General features: G+C 43.9%; 2 protein-coding genes across 3 annotated transcripts; both read left to right on the top strand.

Annotated features, from left to right (window-relative positions):
• The first annotated feature begins 98 nt into the window (after positions 1–98).
• On the top strand, positions 99–5,959 carry LOC118284712 (protein phosphatase 1K, mitochondrial). The gene is made up of 9 exons (XM_035607666.2): positions 99–244; positions 1,375–1,489; positions 1,896–2,072; positions 2,149–2,321; positions 2,412–2,512; positions 3,577–3,742; positions 4,335–4,479; positions 5,096–5,230; positions 5,324–5,959. Exons 2-9 carry the CDS (start codon positions 1,397–1,399, stop codon positions 5,453–5,455), a joined length of 1,122 nt encoding a protein of 373 aa, XP_035463559.2. The 5' UTR covers positions 99–244; positions 1,375–1,396; the 3' UTR covers positions 5,456–5,959.
• A 1,799-nt stretch (positions 5,960–7,758) lies between these two features.
• LOC118284085 (broad substrate specificity ATP-binding cassette transporter ABCG2) lies at positions 7,759–18,471 on the top strand. 2 transcript variants are annotated; one of them, XM_035606728.2, is made up of 19 exons: positions 7,759–7,885; positions 9,856–9,947; positions 10,056–10,186; positions 13,013–13,072; positions 13,287–13,401; positions 13,564–13,716; positions 13,965–14,122; positions 14,241–14,343; positions 14,447–14,495; positions 14,798–14,893; positions 14,997–15,095; positions 15,396–15,547; positions 15,802–15,884; positions 16,026–16,115; positions 16,507–16,631; positions 17,101–17,255; positions 17,343–17,432; positions 17,557–17,633; positions 18,040–18,471. In XM_035606728.2, the coding sequence occupies exons 2-19, from the start codon at positions 9,891–9,893 to the stop codon at positions 18,185–18,187; spliced, it is 1,941 nt and encodes a 646-aa protein (XP_035462621.2). In that variant the 5' UTR covers positions 7,759–7,885; positions 9,856–9,890; the 3' UTR covers positions 18,188–18,471. The 2 variants fall into 2 exon arrangements, with proteins under 2 accessions (XP_035462621.2, XP_035462612.2); XM_035606719.2 differs by lacking the exon at positions 7,759–7,885 and adding an exon at positions 8,778–8,934.
• The last annotated feature ends 1,757 nt before the right edge of the window (positions 18,472–20,228 follow it).

The raw sequence follows: 20,228 nt of genomic DNA on the forward strand, positions 1-20,228 counted from the left end.
TGTGACGTGGGCACGGCACCAAAAACAGCCACACCTCCTCGCTTGGCGCTGACACCAGCACTTCTAGGATTCTGATTGGACGACTGCGGCTCAGTTCCAATGCCCCCCCCGGGCTGAGCCTCCCCGAGATCGGCCGATATCAGAGCGGTTGCAGCCGCCGCCGACGGCTCGAGGCAGCAGACTCTGGGACACCTGTTGCCACGGAGACTAGCACAAGGGCGGGAAAAATTACCTGTAACAACAGGTGAGTTTTTGGCACCATTTTGTATTGATCTTACAGAGTGATCATCTTGAATTACATTACCTTTCACACTTTTCTGTCGTCTGTCGTTTGGTTCAATTACAATACGAAATGTTGAAGCTTCTCCTCAGTGGGGTACGTTTCATTTGTCATGTATTTTTGTTTTCTACAGTTCTTAGTTTGAGTAAAATCTTTAAAAGTTACGTGAACCCTCATACACACATACGAGAGGATGAACTGTCAACACAGGTGTGTGTGTGTGTGTGTGTCTTAGTGCACACCGTTGTAGCGTCATTCCCAAGTTCAACTTCACTGAATTGTCTCTGGTTTAAATCCAGATTTGAATGTTGGTGGAAAAGTTAATGAGGTTAAACTTTACCGACCAACGATAAATGTTCATTTATAATAACGGCAAAAGACAAATGCTGCACCAGACCAGAGTTTTTTTTTCTGTCGTGCAACATTTCTGCGTTTATCTTTATGGTTTTTTAAAGCATGGTTTCCCTTCATGCACCTGAAATAAAATAAAAAAATTGAACCCTGGTGACTGTAATACACATCAATGTGGAGTTTAAAAGTCTCTTCAAAGTTAAATTTCTAATCTTCAAATGACGTAGAGTTTAACTTACTGCATCTGTCTGACCTGTGATGGAAAGATGACACTTCCCAAACACAGCAAGAGACGGGCGGCTATTTGTGGAACACACACACACACACACGAACACACACACACACACACACACACACACACACACACAGGGAAACAAGGAAGATAATCCCTGCATGAAAGATTAAACCTCACTCTCCTGACGGCTGACCTTCTTCGTCCTTTTCCGTCGCCTCCGTTTCAGCTTCTCACATCTGCAAAACAGTTTAGAAATATTCAAACTGAAGAGGGGAAATATGTAATGCAATGTAACTGAATACTTGCTGCAGTAGTAGTAATGATAATAATAATTCTACAGTAGTTCAACACTCGCAGGAGCAGATTCTGTGAATTACTGCTCCATGAACATAAAAAATGGTAAATCTCTGTTTAATGTCTGAAGGTCATAGTTTCATTTCTGACTCTGGGACACTAGCTAATCGTTTTAATAATAATAATTTTGTCGTTTCCCTTTGATTTCCTCCAGGTGCTGTTGAGGACCGTCCGACATGTCGTCCTCGGTTCTGCGGAGTCTGCTGCGTTGTGGTCGAACCTTCCTCAGCACACGGCCGTCGACAGAAACCTCCGCAGCCTCCGAGCGGGTGAATCCAATTTCTGTTATTCCTGTGTGTCATCCTGGAATAGATATAATAATGTGTCTTTGTAACCAAATTTGACAAATCTACAGTTTAGTGATAAACCCAATATTTCATATTCTGAAACGTGTATAAAGTCGAAATATCTAAATGTTGTGATAAATCATTCGAGCTACAACTAACTATCGTTTAAATTGTCATTCATCCGCTTAAATTCCCAATTTAGAAAAAACGTACAGGTATGTGTTTTTAATATAGTATTAATTTATCAAAGTAGCTGCTCAACGATTCAATAAATCGGCCAAGTGTTGCACTTTCATCATCACATCGCTCCGTCCAATCAGACTACACTGGAGTTTTCCAGACATTTTAACCTATAGCCTTGTTATCCGTGTGAATTATGGCCCTGCAGGTGGGCGGGGCTTTGTTGGGCATGGTGGGCGTGCGGCGGGCCGGCGGGTCGTTCCGTCTGGACAGCGACGGCAGCGGGCGGCCGGTGACCTGGGACTCATTCGGCATCTGGGACAACAGGATAGAGGAACCGATCCTGCTGCCGTCCAGCATCAGATATGGAAAACCGATTCCTCAGGTACTGTAACTGTATGACGATGATGGAACCAATACATTTGTTTGTCAAGTGACATCCAACCAACGCCCCCTCACAGGTCAGCCTGTCCCGGGTCGGCAGCGCGTCCGTCCTGGGCCTCAGGAAGCAGAACGAGGACCGTCTCCGCATCGCCCGTATCCATGACAACCTGCTGTACTTCGCCGTGTTCGACGGCCACGGTGGCCCGCACGCCGCCGACTACTGCTACACCTTCATGGAGAAGTTTATCAGGTTTTACATTGATACTTATACTACTTTTTTACTTATACTACTTACTAATAAAACACTGACTGATCCAGATGTTGTTCATTCCATCTCCAGAGACGCTCTGGAGGACGAGGACGACCTGGAGAGGGTTTTGAAGAAAGCGTTTTTAGATGCCGACAGAGCTCTACACACACACCTGAGCTACTTCAACAAAGGTGAGAGGCGCCGCACAGGTAAAAGTACATAAGTGACAGACGAGTGAAAGGGAGTGGACGAAAGAAGAAAAGACAAAGAATAAAAGTAGGAGAAGCAGAAGGGAACGTACTTGAGACACTGAAACCAGAAACCAGAGTCTGGCTCATATGGATATTTGGGGACTGATACAAATATTAGGGAGTAAATAATTTCCGATATATATATAAATACAAGTATTCCTAAAATGTCGTTATCAAACCCTTAAGACAAAGAAATGTAATTGAGGCTTTCTATCTTACACTTTAACCATAAACTATTATAAATAAAAAGAAAAACAATTCAACCACAAAAAATATTTTTTTAACATGAAATGTAAAAAATTGACAAAAAATTGATTGCATAAAAAAAATGTATTCATAACGACAAACATAAACCCTAATAACAAAATGTCTGTGAAAGACTCGAAAATAAAAATATTTTGTTTTACTGTCACCAGAGACAATAATGGACTTAAACTTCATAATTTTTTCCAATGATGTAGTTGAATATTAAAAATCTGCAGGTCTCTAAATGGGACAAAGTTATGAGGAATATTTTATCATACAAGAGGAACGTTTGAGCAAAAACTTAAATTAATCAAACTTACGTTAGTACTTTTTTTTTATTTATTACTTATCCGTAAAGCTTCAAAATAAACAGGAAAGATGATTGTGAATGAATGAACAAAAGTCAGACTCACAGTCTGAGGCGGCCGGCGAGCCTGAACACGTCTAGTCGGTGACAGAAGCAGGAACAGTCCATAACGACAGCAAGAAAAATCTGAAGCACAAGAAAAACAATTGGGAGCAGAAGCGAAAACGGAGCACGCGAACAGACAAACTGACAAAAGGAGCAGGGCGGGAGCTCAGAGACTAAATACACAAAGGAGGTGGAGCTAATTGAACACAGGTGAAACACATGAGGGGGGCGGGGCAGACAATCAGACCAAGACAGGAAGTAGAAGACACACAGGGTCAATCATTTCACATTAGAACAGGAAGTAATAAACACAACAAACGTTTGTAAAACCCCTTCCTTTCCCCAGCCTCCTTCCTGACCGCCGGCACCACGGCGACAGTTGCCATGCTACGCGACGGCGTGGAGCTGGTGGTCGGCAGCGTCGGCGACAGTCGGGCCATGTTGTGCCGGAAGGGACGAGCCACCAAACTCACCAAGGACCACACGCCTGACCGCAAGGACGAGAGACACCGGTCGGTACACACACTGTGGAGTTATCATCCCATATGAAAAATTTCCGCCAGATGTAGTTATATGAAAAAAAATATATATTTTTAAAAGATTCATTATATCTATGGTGTGTTTGGTGGGAGGGACTTGGCAGCTCAGTCAGACCACACCCACAATTCTACGTCTGGTTGCAAAAATAAAACATGGCGCTGGTCAAAATGTGAAAAAAACTCGAGGCTCAGAAAACCGAGGGGTGACGTCGCGGTTATTAGAGTCCGAGTTCATCGTCTCACGGAGGCAAACATTTAGAAAAGTTCTACCTGTTCCAATTCTATAAATCGAGACTTTCCACATGACACTTAGGAAACTGGTGATGTTGATATTTCAATCGTACACTGAGAAGGTTGTGCAGCAGGACGTCGACGGGCTCCGGTTTCCCGCCAGCAGCTGCTCCAGGTGTATAAATAGAGTCAGTATGTGTCACCGCAGCTGGCAGCGAGTCAGTGCCTTGCTCGAGGACAGCTGTGCCCCTGCTGCACATTACCAGGTCCAGTCGGAGATCTGACGGTAACTTTGACCCCGTTCTGTTGGTTCTGTTGGTTCTGTTGGTTCCAGGATCCAGAGGTGCGGCGGCTTCGTGACGTGGAACAGCGTGGGCCAGGCCAACGTCAACGGGCGACTCGCCATGACGCGCAGCATCGGCGACTTCCACCTGAGGAGCAGCGGCGTCATCGCCGAGCCGGACACGCGACGACAAACTGTGAGTGGCTGGTGTATTTATGCAAGATGACACAATGACTGTATATAAAGACGATCACTGACTGTAAAATAAAGATGGATGACGCGACCCTTCTTCCTCCTGTTGTATAAAAATTAGGCCAAAATACCTCAGATTTAGGCGCCGCCATCTTGTGCTGGTGACGTCATCTGGAGCCGCGGAATCGAGGCCCTGCCCATGCACGCTCTCGACCAATCCTGAGTCAGGCTCAGCCTGTTTTTACATCATCAAATAACAAATTAAAACCGAACTGATCAGAGACTTGAACACGTGAACAAACATCTGTGTGAGAAGAATGACCTCACATGATAGAAACATTTATTTAACGTCTAAATAAGTTTAACGTCCTTCAACTTTGTTTGTTTTTTTGTTTGGTCCATGTCCCATCTGCTAACATGGAGGGGGCGGGGCTTATGATCTATACTGCGGCCAGCCACCAGGGGAGCTGTCATGTCGTCCATCTTTATTGACAATCTGACTTGGACCCAAAGACGAACCGCTTGGTTGTTGGTCATCAAAGGTCACTGTGACTGTACAAAACTAATTTCTCCTGAAACTTAATCAATCGCAAGGTGGTGATTCCCGTTCGTCTGCGCAGGTCCGACACACCGACGACTCCTTCCTCGCTCTGACCACCGACGGCATCAACTTCCTGCTGAGTGACCAGGAAGTGTGCGACGTGATCAGCCAGTGCCAGGACCCCACAGAGGCGGCCGACGTCATCGCTCAGCAGGTAGAGCGCCGCTCGCGAATCACTTTAAGTGGAGGGGAAGGTAAGGTCCTGACGAACACTGTGTGTGTGTGTGTGTGTGTTTGTGTTTTTAAGGCGCTGCAGTATGGCTCCGAGGACAACGCCACCATCGTCGTCATCCCGTTGGGGGCCTGGGGCAAACATCAGAGCTCCACCGCCGCTTACAGCGTGAGCAGAAACTTTGCCTCGAGTGGGAGATGGGCGTAGAAGATCGACGTACACCACCATCAATTATTATTTAAAATCCCCTGAACTCGTCGGATGAGCACGAGGCCCCTTCACCGTGTACATTTAGACCACAGACTGTAAATAAGATGGATGACATGAAGCCAAATCACCTGGATCGCCCCCTGGTGGCTGATGGGACATAGACTAAACCCCCAAACGTGAGGTCGTTCTCATCACACTGACGTCTGTTCACGTGTTTCTCATCAGTTTGATTTTATTTGGTTATTTGATGATATAAAAAAAAAAAACGGGCATAGACGTCATGATTGGTCGAGAGCGTGTGTGTGGGCGGGACCTCGATACGACCACGACTGCACAGACTCTGGCCTCAAATAACGTCAGAAAGAGCAAAGAGGGCATCTCCCGTATACGAGATATTTAATTTCTGTAAGTGTGACACTAACACCAGGGATGGAACGAGAACGAGAATATTTTTTTTCTCACTAACTTACTTTAACAAATAAAAAAAAAATTGGAATAAAATTGTGTAGAATTCCTGGAAAAGATTAAAATTGTGCTGCGAGTGGTTTTACTGTTACTGTTTCAAAACAGGCGATGAAAAAAACCTACTAAATTGAAGGCAGCATGTTTGTGTGTGACGGTGCACAGAAACAAACCTGGTTGTCACTTTCCAAACTTCTGACCGCCAGCGACGGACATTCTCTGCCGCCATTTGCATTCATCGGCGAGTTTCACCTGGCGACAAGCTGCGATCTGTTTTCTGTGGTTGACCTGGTCGTACGTCATCAAACAAACAGAAGAGAAGCATCGAATATGACACGTAAAGATGTTTTTTAGTATTTAAAACTACAAATAAAATATGGAACCATTAGGTTTTGTCCAACATCCTAAAAGACTCAACAACCATCACAACATTATGTACATTTTCCTTTTAGCTGGTCTGGGCTCATTTTGATACATTAGCATTGAACGTGTAGCTCATACAGACGTCACAACGTGCGTGGTGTTATGGAAAGTTACTGCTGCTCGATTGACAACCAGTGTCCAATGGCGTCGCAGGAATTCTTTCCCCGCCCTCCCGGCATGTTCGGGTGTCGGTGGGTAAATAAAGAAAGCGCAGAGATTTCTCGCATTCCTTCACAAGGGTGACGTCACGCACACGCACACACAGCACAGTGTCAGAAAATACCTGCTGAGGTGGCGACACACGACACAGTGACACACACTACACCTTGACCCAGAAAACCTTGTGGTTATTTACATTGTGGGGACCTTCACCCTAAGTCCCATGAACGTGGACGTGTGTTAAGGTCAGTCTCCGGAAAAAGAATGTAAGTCAATGTAATGTCCTCTGAAGGCATGGAAATAAAACTCTGTGTGTGTGTGTGTGTGGTTTTCAAGCCAACAACAAGGTCAAACAAACACACTCAGGCACACGAGTATATTCAGACACTGGATCACTGATCTCCCAGCGTATACTTACAAAATAAAATAAAAATTCACTACGTTTAGGAGACAGTTGACAACAAGTTTCTCAGTGAACGTAAATGTTTGTAAAAAAAATTAATAAAAACTGTCATTAGATGATTTGGAAAACCAATGGATTCTGTGCTGGTTCCCATTGTTGTTGTAGTTACCACAAGTCGCCAGCAGATGGAGACAATGTTAAACAATTGTAGATTGACGCGATGTGGTTCAGACAAAATGAAACCAGTCGTATATGACAATAAAAATATCTCACTAACTACAAGGTTGATATGAATACTCTTAGTATCTATATAAAGGTTACACTTGTGATATTTCAGCAGATGTGTAACACTCTGTACAGATGTTACTGGGTCCGAGTAAATGAAGTTGGAACACAATATAAATTGTTCGTGAGTGAATATCTCCTATGTAATAATGCATATGAAGACTGTTCCTCCTGAAATCCATAGAAAGACATCTGAACATTATATGTGCCAAATTTCATGCTGATAAAATGAATCAGAGCAAAGTTACAGGCTGTAATATGCAGTAAAAACTCATTTAACTTCACGTTTATGTCTCCACCGTCTACAAACAAGCGCATCTGCCTCTCAAAACGATCTTTGGAGTGCGGTGAAATGACGTCAGTGCTTCTGGTGACGTCAAATTCGCAGGGCTTGTAGCTCAGCAGCCCATTGGTAAATCTGAATGATTGACACGTCTACCGAGCCGTCAGAACCGGGAGAATCAACGGACCCCGCCTCCGAAAATCCCTGTCAGCAACAACACAATTGGCTAGCTACGAGGAAGTGAACGAACCTGTGAGGAATTTGATTGGCCCATGCCCTCCCTAATGTGAGCATCCCGCCGCGGCAGTCAAACAGCGCCGCAACAGGCCCTGTATCATCTCAACCCGACGAGTAGCCTTTGTGCTAACTAGCTAGCTAGCGGAAGCGACGTTATCGTGACATCACGTCACAGGTAGGATGTCGCTGTTTGAAACTAACTTCTTTTCTTCTGGTTGTTGTCGCTCTTCTCCGGCTGCTCGGTCGTTCGATGGCGGCTGGTTGTGGATGAGAGACACCGCGGGAATCTGTGGCGTCTGGCTCTGCTACGATGCGTTAGCTCGTGGTGTTAGCATGACATCACACGTCATTAGGTGTCTTTGGTCTGAAGTGTGTTGTGGTGTAAACGGTTCAAATTATATATATTTACTTGTTTATTCTAATTAAATTACAGAGGGAAATATGATGATATTGTGCTTTTTAATCCACTTACTGTATCTGACATTTGTACTTGTACTAGTTATTTTTGCAAATTTATATTTCATAAAAAAACATGAAACATGTTTATTGTTCAAGTTCAGACCGGAAGTGACTCCTTAAAGTCTTATTTTTTCTAATATTTATATATTCACACTGAAAACTCCACAAAAACATGTGCCAGTATTTTGTTAACCTTACGACTGGAAACTTTTAACAATCTTATTGTTTTAAGTAGAGCACAGAGACTTCGAAGTGAATAAATAGAATTAAGTAGAGAAAGGGGAAGAGGTCACCAGGGTTCATACAAGATAAGGGTGATTTTACTCTTTAGATATACAGTATATATAGAGATATATATTCATTAAAAAGACAAAAGACACAAGTGTCCTCCTCTTCTTCCCATATCTGTCAAATCATTAAATCAAACTCCACCCTGGTCAAATGTTGGAATATTATATATTTTTACTGCACAACAAAGGTTTTATAAGATTTAATTACTGACAGGAGCAGCAAGCACGTTTACCTTTGTTGCTACTAAAGTCTGTCGCCCCCCTCCCCCTCCCTCCCTACTTCTCTTATCATGCCTTCAGTCATAAAACTGAGCTAATGACACACACACACACACACACACACACACACACACACACACACACACTGCTCTCTCACACACATTCATCTCTGAGTCCACACACACTGTCAGAGTCCTGTAGCGTGCAGGCATCGTCCACCGGCATCTGTTAAACAGGGACTTTACGTCTACGGCAGGTTAGTAACGACCCCTTGTTTTTAAATATATATATATATATATATTTTATAATTTTAGAACTGTGTTGTCATCTGTGTGTCTTTATGAAGATGAAGTTGAAGTGTGAACGGATCCGGGCGAGATTTATTTCCAGCATTTTTCTTTTTTTCTTTTGACTAAAGAGGATTGTTGATTTGTAGAACATGAAATAGAAGGTGAATTTTGATTATTTATCTTTTTAAAGCTAATTTCACTTCCTCCTCCGAATGGGACACATTGCAGAAAACTCAAAGACTCAAAAACAGAAATATATCTCACCAACTGATTTTTAGCCTTTAAATGTGCATTCATGTTAGATACGTGTTTGTTATAAGTTCTATGTATTTGTATTTTCAATTTATAGTTATTTATGATAAAGTTCGTGGGGAAACTGTAAAATCTCAAGACTCAATTACATCATCAAGGTTTGATAACGACATCTTAGGAATCATTGACATATTAAAAAAATCATCGGCCGATCTATCGGCATCGGCCCCCGAAAATCCATATTGGTCCGCCTCTATGAAATAAACAATAATAATTTTTGATACGTCTTTAATTCTGCAATGTTGTCAATTATAACGACACGCGTGACGAACTCGCCAGCTACCGATCGACGTCACTGTCTTTCACCGCTACACAACCACACGTGCTCCGTGTGTTGCTGCAGACTTTAAAAAATTCAAAACAAAATTCAAAAAAAGATTTTCCAAAAAAAATCTAGTTTTTTTCAAAAGAATTTAAAAAAAAAATCCAGTAAAAATTCAAAAAAGAAATGTCAAAGAATCCGCTCCTTTTCACCATATTGTGAGAACTGAAAAAAGACGCGATAGATTGATTGAAATGCACGAAGAAGCTTCAGCGTCCTATTACTCGTCGGTGACGGTACAATGTTCCTGCAGCGGTTTTGTTCCGGTGGACCGAGGTGCAGCAGACGATGTCCGACATCCAGTTGTCGATGGGGTCCAGGTCCAATGGAGCCTCCAAGCACCAGGTACCTTCCCACCGTCCTCCCTTTCTCTGAAGCACATTTCAGAAATACGCCCGTGTACTTTTTTCTAGTTTTGGCGTTAAAATGAACCGATGCCTTTTGTTTTTCCAGTCCGCAGGTTCGGGCCAACAGCGGCACGCCGCCACCGTCAGCTTCCACAACATTTACTACAAAGTGACTCAGGGAGGAAACTGTCTCTGCCGGAAGAAGGCCACGACCAAGGACATCCTCGTCGACCTCAAGTGAGTCCACCGTTGTGTCAAACTTCAAGTGAGGCGGAAAAAAATCTAAACTCCACAATATATTTGCGTTAACTCGTGCCCTGTAGGGGGCAGCGTGCAGAGTACGCGTATGGGCACAACCAGAGATATAAGAACAAACTTAGGAATATAGGAAATAAGAGTTCATATTACAGAAAAATACAAACACACACACTGGCTGCCGTCTTCACCTCCGACGATATCATTAGTCTGATCAACGTGGACGTTTATTCGGCCAATTTCGGTGACGCTTGTAAAAAAAAACAAACAACGATATTAACGAAATCAACCTGGAAAGACTACGACCCGCCGACGCCAGACGCTTTCGCCCGTCCACAAACCAATCGGTGTCACGTGCTGGTAGACGAAGCTCGACATCATCAAATACTTCTAGTGCGACAAAGAGGTGGAGCTCGGTCCAGAGCGTCGGGATCAGACCACCAGCGCAAACTTGCGTTTTTAAACTTCATTCAAGTTGGAAGACATTTGCTCAGATTTACTTCGGCCCTGCGACAAAGTTCCCTCGGTATTTCGTTGTTTTCTATTTTAAATGAATAGATTAGTTCCATCATTTCAAAAGTCGGGGTGACGCCTACACGTCCACTGATTCCTTCCTCCACATGATGAACTCAAACCTTTTGCTCACTGAAGAGTAACGTGCAGATTGTTTGTCTACGTGCCGACAGGGGCCCACCTGGGAGCTCAGCGTGGCTCCATCACACACACACACACACACACGTTTAGAAGGCAAAGGAAGGAAGTTTGCTTTGTCAGAAGACGCGGGTTCACACACACACAGAAAACAATGACTCTGGGCTTGAAGCAACAAACAGCGGCCGGATGCCGAACCGCCTGTGTGCCTTCAGAACCGTGACTTGAGAACGTTCTTGGCTCTGATCAGGTTCCTCCACTCCCACTTCATTTGTGAATAAGAAAGAAGAAAACGTACATCTGTGATTATCAAACTCACTGGTCCAAAGTCTCAGATTCTGAGTCTCTACGTTATATAAAAATGCAACTGCTGAAGTGCGTGTGAGCGTGTGTGAGTGTGTGTGAGTGTGTGTGAGTGTGTGAGCGTGTGTGAGTGTGTGTGAGCGTGTGTGAGCGTGTGTGAGCGTGTGTGAGCGTGTGTGAGCGTGTGTGAGTGTGTGTGAGTGTGTGTGAGTGTGTGTGAGCGTGTGTGAGTGTGTGTGAGTGTGTGTGTGCGTGTGTGAGTGTGTGTGAGCGTGTGTGAGCGTGTGTGAGCGTGTGTGAGCGTGTGTGAGTGTGTGTGAGCGTGTGTGAGTGTGTGTGAGTGTGTGAGCGTGTGTGAGTGTGTGTGAGCGTGTGTGAGCGTGTGTGAGCGTGTGTGAGTGTGTGTGAGCGTGTGTGAGTGTGTGTGAGCGTGTGTGAGCGTGCGATGGGTTTACAGTGGTGTCATATCTCTGGTATTTTACTGTCCAGTGTGTGTAATCATTGACCCATCTGAGTCAAAGTTGAAGGTAGAGTCGGTCAGAGCACAGACGAGTTCACAAAGTTTCATTCAACGATTTTTTTTGCTTTGGTTGTGAGAGAATAACAACCGCAGCAGCTCGTCAAAGTTCAAACTACATAGTCAGAACCAAGTCACGAGCCACGTGTTGTTTTGTAGTTTGTCCTTATCGCAGGATCGAAAACTGCCGGAGGTGAACACGTTTTAGAGGGAAATCTCAGAACCTCTCAAACTAGTTTGTCTGTTTCATCGTGAGAGTGAAGGACGTTGAACATCTGGTTTGCATCTGCAGGTTAAATGAGAAGTGGGTAATTTAGAGTTGGGATGCAACTAAGGATTAATTTGTCCATTATTTGATTTTTTTGTTGTTTGGTTCATAAATTGTCGTCAAATGGGGAAAATGTTCAGTTCACCGTCACAGAGGAGCAAAGAAACCAGAAAATATTCACATGTAAGAAGCTGAAATCAGAGAATTATGACTTAAAAACTACTTGAACCGATTAATCAATTATGAAAATAGTTGGCGATTCATTTAGTAGTCGGTCACTAATCGATTAACGGTCGCAGCTCTACTTTTAGACCTATTTGTTTCCAAAGGTATGAATATGCTGCTCTTTCTGATCAGAAAAATCAATGACAACACCATGCATCAAAAAAAGATATTTTTAAACTGTTATGTACTCTTCGTCAAGAATATATCAAATGAATATATGATAAAATATATATATGAAGAAAAGTTGAAATAAATATAGAAAGGAAGGATGGAAAAAAAGAAACATCGTCCATGATGCCGAGTAAAACTGCAGCGTCATGGTTACGGTGCAGCAGCAGATCAGCATCGTGTTCGTTATCATGAAATCCGCTGAACTCAGCAAAAAAAAACTAAAACCGAAAGATGAATCATGTCAAAAAACGCTCTGTCAGTTCCTCAAACATGTTGATCACAGAGTTCACCAAACAAGTCGCCTGCGAGAAACAGAAGTGAAACTGACGCGTCATTTTAACAACGACACGAACAGAGACAGTGAGCGATGTAGACTATTAGCTTAGCTTAGCACAAAGACTGGAAACGGGGGGAAACTGCTAGCCTGGCTCTGCCCAAAGGCCCAACTGTCGTTCAATTGAAATCAATCTCACACACTCATAGATAAAGACGTGTGTGTATGTATATATATATATATATATATATATATATATATATATATATATATTGACTTAGGTATTGACTTTTCTGAATCAATCTCACATTCAACTGCGGAGCGAGAAACAGTCGTAAATAATAACTAAACTAAAAACTAAACGCTCCATATGAAACTGTTTTCCTTTGTCTCTCTCAGTGGGATCATGAAGCCGGGACTGAACGCCATCATGGGAGCGACGGGCAGCGGCAAGTCCTCGTGAGTGCTGCACGTGTGTGTGTGTGTGTGTGTGTGTGTGTGTGTGTGTGTGTGTGTGTCCAAACACTAGTTTTTTTGACAACGTGTTCAAGAGCAGAAGGATGAAAACCCACTTTTTTCTTTTTCTTCTCGTCTGCTGTATAAATGTATAAATAAAGTCTGTATCTCGATATGAAGCTGAACACGTCGTGGTCGTGGTCGTGTGGTCTCTCAGGTTCCTGGACGTCCTGGCGGCGAGGAAGGACCCCGCCGGCCTGACGGGAGAGGTGCTGATCGACGGCGCTCCGCAGCCGCCCAACTTCAAGTGTCTGTCTGGATACGTGGTGCAGGTGGGTGAGCGGCGGCGGACAGGAAGCTGCGTCGGGGTCAGGAGAGCTTCCTGGTCCGGGCAGGAAGAGCCCGCCTCACGACCACCAGGGGCTTTTCAGTCACGTTCAGTGTAAATCGAATGCGTCGGCTGTTCTGATCTCTCGGGTTTCTCTCGTCGGCAGGACGACGTGGTGATGGGAACTCTGACGGTCAGGGAGAACTTCAGCTTCTCGGCGGCGCTGCGTCTGCCGTCGAGCGTCTCCGTGGCGGAGAAGGAGCAGAAGGTCAACACGCTGATCCAGGAGCTGGGACTGAGCCGAGTGGCCGACTCCAGGGTGAGCAAGGGAGGACGGCAAGAACGAGAGAATGTAGAGAGAAAAAAAAGAAGAAGAGACGAGGGAAAGAGAGAGGAGATAGAGGGGTGGAAGGAGGGAAGGAAGAAGCATCGGCAAAAATCTAAAGAAAACAGAGGTAGAAAAGTAAAATGCTGAAGAAAAGATGGAAACACTAGAGGTACAAGTGTGTGTGTGTGTGTGTGTGTGTGTGTGTGTGTGTGTGTGTGTGTGCGCGTGTGCGTGTCCAGGTGGGCACCCAGCTGATCCGTGGGATCTCCGGCGGCGAGAGGAAGCGGACGAACATCGGCATGGAGCTGATCATCGACCCGCCCGTCCTCTTCCTGGACGAGCCCACGACCGGCCTCGACGCCAGCACCGCCAACTCTGTGCTGCTGCTGCTCAAGAGGTGCGTGCACGCAACACGCAACACGCAACACGCAACACACACACACACACACACACACACACACACACACACACACACACGCACACACACAGATCCTCTCCTCGCTCTGTTCCACCAGGATGGGGAACCACGGCCGCACCATCATCCTGTCCATCCACCAGCCTCGCTACTCCATCTACCGCCTGTTCGACAGCCTCACCCTGCTGGTCACCGGCAAACAGGTCCACGCCCCACAGACGACCCGCGTCTTCCTCTTCATCATCGTCGTCGCCATTTTCTACCACTCGACTCGACGACTAACTGTGTTCGTTTGATCGTCCTCAGGTTTTCCACGGACCCGCGCAGAGCGCGCTGGACTATTTCTCAGACATCGGTAGGAACGAGTGGTTCGCTTTAATCTAGGACAATAAAATATGAAGGATCGAAACTGTCAAAATAAATCAATCAACCAATAAGTTGACCCAGTGACACATTGACGGACAGATAACTCCGCCCACCTAATTAACATACGGACACAGAATCAGTAAATGATCACCACCATGTTTTCAAGGTGGAAATGAATGAATAAATCGTTTTTCATTGGGTTTTAACTTTTGGGAGTTTCATTCCTCGACACCACCCCACAACGTTAACACAACAACGTTAACACTTTTTTCTTGGAACGCCATTTCCCAGGATACACCTGTGAGCCGCACAACAACCCCGCCGACTTCTTCCTGGACGTCATCAACGGGGACTCGACCGCAGTCGCCGGCAACGACGCCGACAAAGGTTAGTTGTGTAGTATTTAACGTGAGTAAAAGCAGTCGTGTATATGTATGTATATATATACATTTTGTGGACCTGGTTGGCGTCTTTCTTTGTTGAAATCCAGATCCAGATTCGGTGTCCAAGTCCAGACGAGGCATCGAGGACAAGCTGGTGGAGGAATACAGGAGCTGCCACTTCTACAAACAGACCAAAGCCGAGCTCGGTGGGTACGAACGAGCGCTGCAGCAGTTTATCGATTAGTAATCGACTACTAAATTAGTCGCCAACTATTTTGATAATCGATTAATCGGTTCAGGTAGTTTTGATGGAGAGAAAAAACAACCAAACAAACAACTAATCGATCCGTTATTTTAGTTTTCAAATGTTTCTATTTCACTGTGCACTTGGAAGAGATGTGCTATATTTTTTTATTAGCGTTTTATATTTGACTCATAACTGTGCAGAATTATGAACTTGAAGACTTTGACGCTCCTTTCCCCGTACGTCCGTCCGTCCCTCTCAGAAAGGATCGTTCAGGCGAAGCCGACGAGCGGCACCACCACTCGCTCCGGCAGAACCATCACCTACAACACCGGCTTCCTGACGCAGTTCAAGTGGGTTTCCAAGAGAACGTTTCGCAACCTCATGCTCAACCCTCAGACCGGCGTCGCTCAGGTAGGAACGCCGCTCGCGCTGACGTCAATCAAAAACACTGCATGTCTGAAACAGAACCGTTAAAACAGGGTCTAAATACATCTCGTCTCGGCCTACTTGGTTCTGAATCTAAATTTAAAAGCTGCTGCCTGACAATGGCCCCACCTTGTGGACATTAGAGGAACTGCAGCCTCAGATACCATAGCATTTCCTATCCACCTTCCCTTTCAATGACTCGTGTTGGTTTCCCTGTTGTTGTTTTTCACGGTGTTCAGGTGGCGGTCACCTTGTTCCTCGCTCTGGTCGTAGGAGCCATCTTCTACGACGTCCAGGACAATCAGAGCGGGATGCAGAACAGGTATTCTACTACAGTCGTAGTATTAGAGCAGTACGTAGAGTTAGGCTTGAAGATGCAGAAGTTGTACTATTAAAAGTTAAATATTTTCCTACCCAGTATGTTATTAAATTACAAATCTTAACTAAATGGCTGTGCCTTCAGGTTTGGAGCGCTCTTCTTCGTCACGGTGAATCAGTGTTTCAGCTCGCTCTCCGCCGCTGAACTCTTCATCTCCGAGAGGAAACTCTTCATGTGGGTCTGACACAAACACACAGTACACATACTTATGAGTTCAAAAAATATACATATGAAATAATATAATACTCTTTAGAAGATCAGTATCCAGTCACTAGACCACATTGTGGGGACTCGTGTCCCATCCGGGGACATGGGGACGAAAATACGGTCCCCACAAGGTTACATTACTTTATTATTAGATGAAATGAATAGATTTTATCGATAGATACAGATGTTCACTTTCCTTCTGAGGGTCTTTGTGTTGAGTACAGATCGTTACATCAGGATGTGGTTAGCTTAGCTTAGCATAAGGACCTGAAACCAGGGGACAACAGCTGAGCTACGTACATAAATATGTCTGTCAACATGGTCTCATGGATGAACCTGTTTCCCTCTCTGTCCTCAGTCACGAGTACATCAGCGGTTACTACAGACTGTCCGTCTACTTCCTGTGTAAAGTCCTGTCCGACATCATCACACTGAGGACCATACCCGCCCTCGTCTTCAGCTGCGTGGCGTACTTCTTGATCGGTGTGAAACCTGCAGACACTTCCTGTTGCTTGTGTCTTTTATTAGAGTTTGTAATAGTCATTTATTAGGAATGTTTTTAATCTATATTTACGATATACATTTTGTTTAGTTCTTGTCAGTTTCAGTTTTTACGGCCATATCTTGTTGATTTGGTGCTCATGAGTTTTAGACTATGATGTGATATAGTTTATTAATCGATTAGTTGATTGACAGGAAGCAGCTACTCAGCTAAGCGATTAATCGTAGTGTATTTTGGTAATTTCACCGGATAAATCAATAACGAAATAACGTTTAGATTCAATTCAAATGATAATTTTTTCACTTGCATGTGTTTTATAGTGTGTTTCATCTTGTAATGATTGTTGTCAGATTTGTACATTTCATTTATTTAATACATTTATTTAATAATTCATGTTTGGTCAACTATAGGTTTTTGCTGACCTTTGTCCTCTGATGTGTGTGTGTGCAGGTCTGAAGCCCACGGTTGAGGCCTTCTTCCTCTTCATGTTCACCGTCATGCTGGTGGCCTACACCGCCACCTCCATGGCCTTGGCCATCTCCGCCGACCAGACGGTGGTGGCCATCGCCAACATCTTCATGACCATCGCCTGCGTCTTCATGATGGTGACCGCTGCAACAAAAATGTCAAAGTCAAATTGGATGGATACCTCTCATTTCTTAGTCTGTAAACATCTCTTTCCTTCTCCGCAGATCTTCGCAGGTTTGCTGGTGAACCTCACCTCCATCGCCAGCTGGCTCGCCTGGTTAAAATACTTCAGTATACCAAGATATGGCCTCAGCGTATGTACACACACACCTACAGTACAACCAGGACACCGACTTACAAGGCTGCTGAGCGAATGTACAATGTCGTGCATGTAGTGATTCTACTGTTTCTGTTTGTTGGTGATTCGTGTCTCCTCAGGCTTTGCAGGCTAACGAATTTACTGGTCTGTACTTCTGTCACGGGCTGAATGACAGCATCATTCCACCTGGACTTGCGTAAGAAACACACAATCAATTATAATAAAAGATATGATAAGATATAATACAATTATAAGTCAGTCCGTCAGTTGAATAACTGAATAAACGTAAGCGTAAGAGTTATTTCGTTAGGCTTAAACTTGCCAGTTAGTCAGTTGGTAGGTTGGTTGGTTAGAGTAATTGTAAGCATGTTAGTTCTTTTTTTAAGACTTGAACTTGTTAGTTTGTTCCTTAGTTATTTGGTTAAAGACTTAGTTATGATACATGAACATATAAGTTAATTATGTGGATTGATAATTAAATTGGGACTCATACCTAATATACTGTGTCAGTCTGTTTAGCTGTAATTCAAGTTATCATCAGTGGTTCTCAGTGGGTCTGGTTCGTTATTTGGTCGCCCAGGAACCTTTGTGCTGTTTCCCAGTTGCACAGGGGAGGAGTTTCTGACGGAGCAGGGCGTGGACTACTCCCCCTGGGGCTTCTGGCAGAACCACGTGGCCCTGGGCGTCATGACCATCTGCTTCCTCACCATCACCTACTTAAAACTGCGCTTCATCAGGAAGTTCTCCTAGACGCAGACCCGTGACTGGAAACTGAATTTTGTTGTTGTTGTTGTTTTCTGAAACTTTGCCAAGTTTGCTCTTTTTGATTCATGTGAAAAAATGAGAACCAGGAATCTTCCAGAGCTCCAGATCATTTCTTTGTGAAATTATAGTTCTTCTTTTTTTTTATATTGATAAGTTATTCACTCCACACTAACCACGCGAAACTGCTCTTGTGTTAACTGCACTTTATAAAGTTCTGAGTCAAAGATGTAATTTTTTCCCCACACAAATACAAGAATTTTATAATTGAAGTCAGTTTTACAAATTTAATTTGATTTCATTGGACGTCGACCACTCATCAAACGGAAATTTCGTACCGTTAGTATTTGTGGTGTCACGCATACTGACCAATTAGCTGAATGCTAACGTGATATGGGCTAAATCGCCCTCCCTGATTAAAAAACAACAACTAAATTCTTATAAATAATCAATAATAAATAAAATATTGCCTTTGTGTCAAGAACAGTTCTAAACAAATATTTTCGCCGCTCAGCTCCATTCATTCTAATTCATTGATGACGACCTCACTGCCGCCCTCTACAGGCGAATTACAGTCAATCTCGGTACACCAGCATTTACAGGAAGTGTTCCCCTCTTTTTGGTACAGTGCGACCCCCAGTGGACAAGCGGGGAACAGCAGTGGGTTTAAAAAAAAATGACAACATGGAATCTTTAATAACGTCCCCTGCTGACTACTAATTAATAAGTAGTATATGAATCTTTAAAAACACATTAGTTAATATAGTTGCACGCACAAATAGAGTGCATTTATAATAAACATCTTATACTGTACTTTAATATAAAGACTTTATTTATTTATCTGCTCATAACTACATTAGTGTGTAACTAATAACATAGACTGTACTGTACACACACTGACTGTACAGAAGGCGTGTGTGTGTGTAAGCAGACACTTCCATAGCAACCACAGCTATAAACACACAGTGTGTGTGTGGAGGGATACAGGTAGAGTCAGACACACACCTTTGTGTGTGTGTGTGTGTGTGTGTTGAAGGGGAATTCTTTCTGTGGGAAGTGAAATGGTTTAACGTGTCCTTGAGCAACGAGAGCGGCAGGTTTATCTGCTGGAACCAACAACTGACGCATGAAGCAACAGAGAGGCAAAAGATAAAAGAGCGGAGATGTTAAAATGTAAAAAAAAAAATTCTTAAATTTTTTTTAAAAATTAATTTTTTTTTAAAAAAGCCTGTAAATCATTCGCAGTCGTAGAGAATATGAAGACAGAAGGGAACTGCTGTGTCACTGTGTTTCTCTGTAAACCGTCGCTGAAAGAATGAAGTTTTTAAAAATCCCCGTGGATTAACAGATTAACAGCTTTTTGCTCTGATGAAACTCCGAACCACAGGCTGACAGATCGGCTCTGACTAAACTTCACAGTCTAGACGTTATCCATCTTTTCCCTTTCTCCTCCCTCCTCCTCGGGGCCTTCCCTCCCGTTATAAAACTCCTGCATCACCTTCCTCGCCATCACCTCCTCCTCAGCGTGTCCCGCCGTCGTATTCCCCTTCTTCTTCTTCTTCTTCTTCATCGTCTGAAGTCATGTCCGGCCGGTTGACGGCTCTGTCCATCCCTCTGCTCCTCTTCCTCCTGCTCAGAGTTCAGAGCATGGACTTGACTCGCGGTGAGTAAAGAGACGCTCGCTTTCGATCTGAAGAAACTTTGCCGAACAACTACCTGTTTTCTTTTTAATCTGTGGTACAAAGAAGAAAAGGTCATGATTGGATCTCTGTGATTCTTGGTCTTGTTAGCAGCTTTGCAGCAAACAAAAGGGAGACACACCTCAGACCTGTCAACATAAAAGATGCATCACAGACGACAGATCAGATAACAACAGACACCTTCAGGCACATGAACAGAACAGATGAGCAGCAGGTTCAGTGTTAAATTGAGAAGGGGGATAAAAGAAGTTGAAGCTTGAATCCACCAACGTCCATTTTTAGTGTTAATCTTTAGAATTTATTTAGCTATATTTACATGTTTTGACTCC

This window comes from Scophthalmus maximus, chromosome 12 (genome assembly GCF_022379125.1).
Source record: "Scophthalmus maximus strain ysfricsl-2021 chromosome 12, ASM2237912v1, whole genome shotgun sequence".
Classification (NCBI taxonomy): domain Eukaryota; kingdom Metazoa; phylum Chordata; class Actinopteri; order Pleuronectiformes; family Scophthalmidae; genus Scophthalmus; species Scophthalmus maximus.